The 6000-nt window shown below is 36.8% G+C and overlaps 1 protein-coding gene across 3 annotated transcripts in view; it reads right to left on the reverse strand.

Annotated features, from left to right (window-relative positions):
- The window catches only part of LOC131930335 (fibrosin-1-like protein), a 62979-nt gene extending 61482 nt beyond the window's left edge, over positions 1 to 1497 (reverse strand). For all 3 annotated transcript variants that reach the window (XM_059286763.1, XM_059286764.1, XM_059286762.1), the window contains exon 1: positions 1055 to 1497. In XM_059286763.1, coding sequence (XP_059142746.1) covers positions 1055 to 1306 — 252 coding nt within the window. In that variant the 5' untranslated portion in view covers positions 1307 to 1497. The remainder of the gene's footprint in view (positions 1 to 1054) is intronic.
- Positions 1498 to 6000: the final 4503 nt, after the last annotated feature.

A 6000-nucleotide genomic window follows, 5' to 3' on the forward strand; every position in this document is an offset into this window, starting at 1 on the left:
TTCACATAAAAAGGTTGTACTTTATTCCATAAGAAGTTAGAATTAAAAAACTATACATAGGCCCCCTTTTTCTCCTCAAACTTTTTTTTTTGCTAGCCAAAATAAATACTAGTGTTTGAAATAGATAATTTGTTCAGAGAGAAAAAAAGAGTCTAAAATAAAATTGTGTAAACAATCACATGTCATAAGTAAAATAACTTTAAAAATAAATAATGCTATGTATCACCATAACTGTAGTTGTATGTATCACACCTACAAATAGGAAATACTGAAACCCCATAAGCTAGGCCAACTTTTTTGACATTATATGAAGTTTTTAAATATCTTATAGGTATTGAAACAACTTAGAATCTATAATATTTAGGCCTAGGCATTTTGGTTTTTAAATGTTTAGGTAGATCTAGATCTAGTAATAAATGTAAATTTTTTAGATCCAAGTCAAAATTGCAAAATCATGACTAAATTTGAAGTTATGATTTATCCTCACATGGATCTAGATTCTAGAATCTTCCTAGACCTAGATCAGGTTTAAATATTTCATCTAGGCCAAGTTTAAGTTTACAAAGACTTGTCAACAATAAGACAAGTGCCTCCTTAAAATAATTCATTAAACCATGACACACTTTTTCTAGATCTAATCTAGATTCTAGATCTAGATCTAGAATCTAGAATCTAGATTTGATTTGTGAGTTGCTCATTGTTCCCAAAATTAAAATTTAGGGTAAATTGATTTAGATCTAGATATCTAATGTGAGAGAAAAGTACTGAACTAGACTAGATCTAGAAGTAGGGGTCTTTTTGCCTCATCATTTGACTAATTTATATTTTAGATCTAGACTCTAGATCTAGAATTCTAATCTAGATCTAGAATCTAGATCTAGAATCTAAATCTAGTATTTTTAGACAAGAATCTAGATCACTGAATTTACTGAAATATTTATTCTTATCCCATTTAGTGAGTAGATTGTTTAGTTTAGCTTAGTTGGAAATCTAGTCAATATTTGAATATTTGACTCTTCTTTGTAAAAAAAAAAATACAAAAAAAAAAACTAACCTCAAGATCCTCAAGTGTCTTGAAACTCATAATGGCAAATCCATCAATAATATCCTCTTCGAATAAAGCACCTTTAACCTTTTTAGGTTTAGATCGAGGTAGTTTATCCTTACTCGATCGTGGGGGAGACTCATCTTGGTCATCTTGGCCACTCGCTTCATCCTCCTCTCTGGTTTGTTTTTCCTGTTGGAGCTGCAATGCTCGCTCTCGACGCTTTTGTCGAGACCGTTGTTTGCCCGGGTCGGCCTCCATCGAAATTTCACTTCATATGGAGCCTGTCCCGGAAATATATATCCTAAAATGAATTCTTCAAGCTTTATAGAATCCTTAAAAGTAATCCTTGTAAATAAGAATCAACTCACAGTGATAAATATCATAAAAATAAGAAGAGAGATCCAATTCAAAAACCCTTCAACGATAGGTGAAATGGCGGATCGCATGCATACACACACAGACACACAAATATGGCCGCTTCACCGCCAGTTGGCCTAGATTCTTGCTCCGCCCCAGAAATATAGTTCTGAGATAAACTTCATTGCTTCCAAATGAATTATTATAAGTGGCGTAGTTAAGCGACTTAAAAATTAAATTTAATTAATCATTTACTGATAGTAAATATAAATATATAAATCTAAATAATTGTCTCTTTTCATATCAGTAGACTATAATTTAAAGAATAAAGCAAATCTTGCCTGAGCATAGCGAAACGACTAGCGAAATATTGGGAAATAGGTTTTTATTTTATCTGAATTACAAGCTACAAATATTGGCCCTTGAAGCAGGCGTAATGAGTGCGTCATCTCGCCGTGGTAGATGGTTGTAACATCAATTAGCCGTGATGCTAATAGCTCGCATTGTTTTGGGAAATAATTAAGATACTTGATACAATAATTTGAACCTTTTAACTTACTCATTTGCACTAGTGATGATGTAATTGTAAATAATATGTCATTAGTGCGGAGTAAAACAGGGTTAGGATTAATACTACAGTGCATATTTATCGCATTTTACCTGTTTTTGTTTATTTGCATTTTATTTGTTAATAATTTGTTAATTTATTGATTATAATAAAATTAACAATTTAACAGTAAAAATAATAATCCTGGCCCATATAATGATTATGAAAAATAACATTGTTTTTCAACGGCTATTGGACCGATGACAATGTGTGACTAGGGGGTGTGGGGTGGGGATGGGGGGGGGGGGGGTAAATGAAAGTAAATGAATAATTAGTAAAATAGTCTAAATAGTAGCTTTTTAAGTGATTTTATTGCATTTTTAAAAGTATGTACGTATATTGTAACTTAAAAATGTAGATCTAGCAATACCAAATATTTACCCAGCTTTGTTGATATTACAGATAGATCTACATGTTGTTTCAAAAACATATGTTGTATTTTACGGTAGGTGGTGGTGGGGGGGGGGAGGAGTTGTTTGTAGGTTGATAAATAAAACCAGCTATCCTGGGGGGGGGGGGGGGGGTGTTCAAACTTTTGTTACAATTGGGGGTAAGGGGTAAACTGTCAAAAAAGCGTTACGTCACTTATGAATGACCCACCCACTTCATTAGTAGAATTATATTTTTAACAATGTCCTAGTGATACTTTAATAATATTTTATTTAAAAAAAACCATTACTATTTCAAAATAACACTAGGTTTAAGGTTTTATCTTTTTTTTTATATAACAAAATTTAATTATTTGAATATTTGGTCTAATTTGTAAAACCATTTTATTATAGAAAAAAATTAATTCAACTCAGTAGTTAATGTGAAATAGCCCTTAGGGCAGTAGTTTTCAGATGTAAAAATCTGAGGCCCTAAAATTTAAAAAAAAAAAAAAAGTTTTCTTATTCACAGAAGCTTTATTTATAAACCACATTCATGACTATACTTAGACGAATCTGCATACAATCCTTGCATCCGTAAAAAAAAAAAAAAAAATTAAGAATATTTTTGACCATCACGAACTATCGCAGCAGCAGTTTAAAAAAAAAAACCGGGTCACGTCAGGTCTTGACGAACTCTCATCGTTTGGCGTGAAATTCATTCGCCTACACTCTCGCTCTTTCCGGAACACTAAGGCTATGAAAAGGACTCGAAGCGAAACTTGGCCGACAGAACTCTAGCGGTAAAACTGATACTTCATAGCTGGGATAGTACCCCCATTGTAGGGATTTCCTTAACTCAGAGATACAAATCTATTCATGCTGCAGTTCTTGTGTTTATAATATGTGAATATATATATATATATATATATATATATATATATATATATATATATATATATATATATATATATATATATATATATATATATATATATATATATATATATATATATATATATATATATATAGGCCTATATATTCAATTCTTTTTTTTCAGAAACCGTCTCAACAGCTTCCCAAAGTTTCAAGACGATAGGATGAAAAGTATAGTAATGCATAAAGGACAGACACAAGTTCATTTATATAGAGAGAGATAGACAAGTGGGGGGGGGGTGGCGGGTGCAAACGCTGCAGCGGGTTGTAGAGATGTAGGAAGGTAAAGGGACCAGATGGGTGGGGGGGAGGGGGCAAATACACTAACAACTGCTGATGGCACTGAGTTTCGAAGAAAGGCTCCCGAAACCCTCCCCCCCCCCCCCACACACTCCCTGTCTAAACTACGCACCATAAGTATAACACAATGTCAGAGGCGTAGCGATGGGGGGGGGCATATGTCCCCCGGGCGCCGACCTTAGGGGACGCCAAAATGGGTTGTAAAAAACAAATAAAAATGTCATTTCAGCGCCGGGAAGGGTCTCTACGCCTCTGCACAAAGCACACGTCTTTGGACTACAGCTAGATCTATAATGATTGAAATAAATTATGGTTACAGTTGGCTGATATATTATGCTTATATTAATAGTGCACCGTTTAAAACATCATTCAAACACGGCTGAGGTGATACTTAATGTAAACCTATTGATTATGCTCCGCCACGGTGAATCTTTTTTAAATGTAACAACTTGTGAACAGAACAAACTAAACACAAACACTTAAGAAAACACAAACTCTAACACAACGCAAACACAAACACAATGCAAACACAAATGCAAAACGCAACAACGTGATTTTTTTATTATTATTGTTTGTTTTTTTATCGGGTAGGGGAATGGATTTTTTTTTCTTTTGGTTGTTGTCGTTTATTTGAGCTATGGGTAAAAAAAAATAATGCCAACTTAATTCAGCGACTCAATCAAATTGTTTGCTGGACCAAACACAATTATTCAAACAAGCCCCAACCTAAATATTTCAGTATCTGAGACTCCTAGCTTTGTGTACCCTGTCTCATGTATAGGCCTACAGGTCTACATACAGCCTGTCTCATGTATAGGCCTACAGGTCTACATACAGCTGTCTCGTGTATTGGCCTACAGGTCTACATACAGCCTGTCTCATGTATAGGCCTACAGGTCTACATACAGCCTGTCTCATGTATAGGCCCTACAGGTCTACATACAGCCTGTCTCATGTATAGGCCTACAGGTCTACATACACGCAACCACTCGCTGAATACTGGACATGCTTGACCGTCAACTATACAAACTACTTAAGGCGAGAGTCAACACAAAGTGACCCCCCCCCCTTCCCCACATATACATCTCCCCCACTCAACTTAGAAAATAGCCTCTAGCTCTCAGCCTTTTGTCCCCCCCCCCCCCCACCCACTACCCCCGAACATGTACTGCTACACAATATGACAATATCTAATCATTGGTTTTGAGCATTAGAATAATTATTTCTGTATTAACCCATCCCCGTTTTTTTTAAACCACTAAATTCATTTCATTTTTATAATTTTATTTTAAAAAACAACACACACACACAACAGCACAATTAAATTCAGAGTTTCAAGGTTAAAGGTCGCGTCACATAATTTATTCAGTAACTAAGGGGAGTGAACCTATTCACAGGCGTTAAACCCTTGAAAACCACACAAACAATACGAACTCAATGCGTGCTTAAACCGTCCTGTCACTGTTTCGACCCGATTCGGAATTGGTTCAGCTATTGACCGCCCCGAAGTCAGGTACGAACTAAATGCTTACTTAAATCGTCTTGTCACTGTTTCGACCCGATTCGGAATTGGTTCAGCTATTGACCGCCCGGAAGTCAGGGGATGCTTGTTACGTGGTAAAATGATAGGGTAATTGTTGTACTCGATGTGGGTGACCCGCGGGGGTGGTAATTTGAGGGAGGGGGGGGGGGGGGCATTCAGCCCGGATCAGTCTCGCTTAGAAAAGGGGGCGTGGGGGGGGGGGGGGGGGAGGTCAGGCTGTATAACGAAGAGACTAGAATAATTTAACGATAAGAGATTGAGTAGAGTTATGAATGCGAGAGATCGCTGGGGGAGGGCTAAATGGGATGGGGGGGTGGGGGGGGGTGAGTTGCATGGGTTAAAAAAAGGGGGGGGGCGTGGTTTTTACAAACTTTTAATTTTACTTTAGCCAGCTACAGATGTGTTACAAACAACCCCATGATAACACATACACATTCACTCGTAACATATTGTAGGACATTAATCCCTAGACATAACTGTTTAACGTATGAGTAAAAAATAAAACATACTCTCACAAACATACACCCAACCAACAACCACCACACCATAATCGAAACTTGAATATGCCCCTGGTCGCTTATTATACGGCCCAGTTTTTCTTTTATAAATCTCTCCGGGGACAGTGCCTCAACCTCCAACCCCCCCCCCCCCCCCGACACACACACGCCCCAAGAAATCGAAAAACAAGTAAACTTTTAAAACATACATACTGTACCATCTCTCTCTCTCTAGCCCTCCACCCACCCTGCCCCTCGGTAGTTTCAAATCTCCTCCCCCCCCGAAAAAATACCACAAGGAAATCCTTCTAGGGAGCCTAAATTATTTGGGTCTACAGCGATAT

Source organism: Physella acuta, unplaced genomic scaffold (assembly GCF_028476545.2).
Source record: "Physella acuta isolate Inbredline_101_S28 unplaced genomic scaffold, ASM2847654v3 ptg001758l, whole genome shotgun sequence".
Lineage (NCBI taxonomy): Eukaryota > Metazoa > Mollusca > Gastropoda > Physidae > Physella > Physella acuta.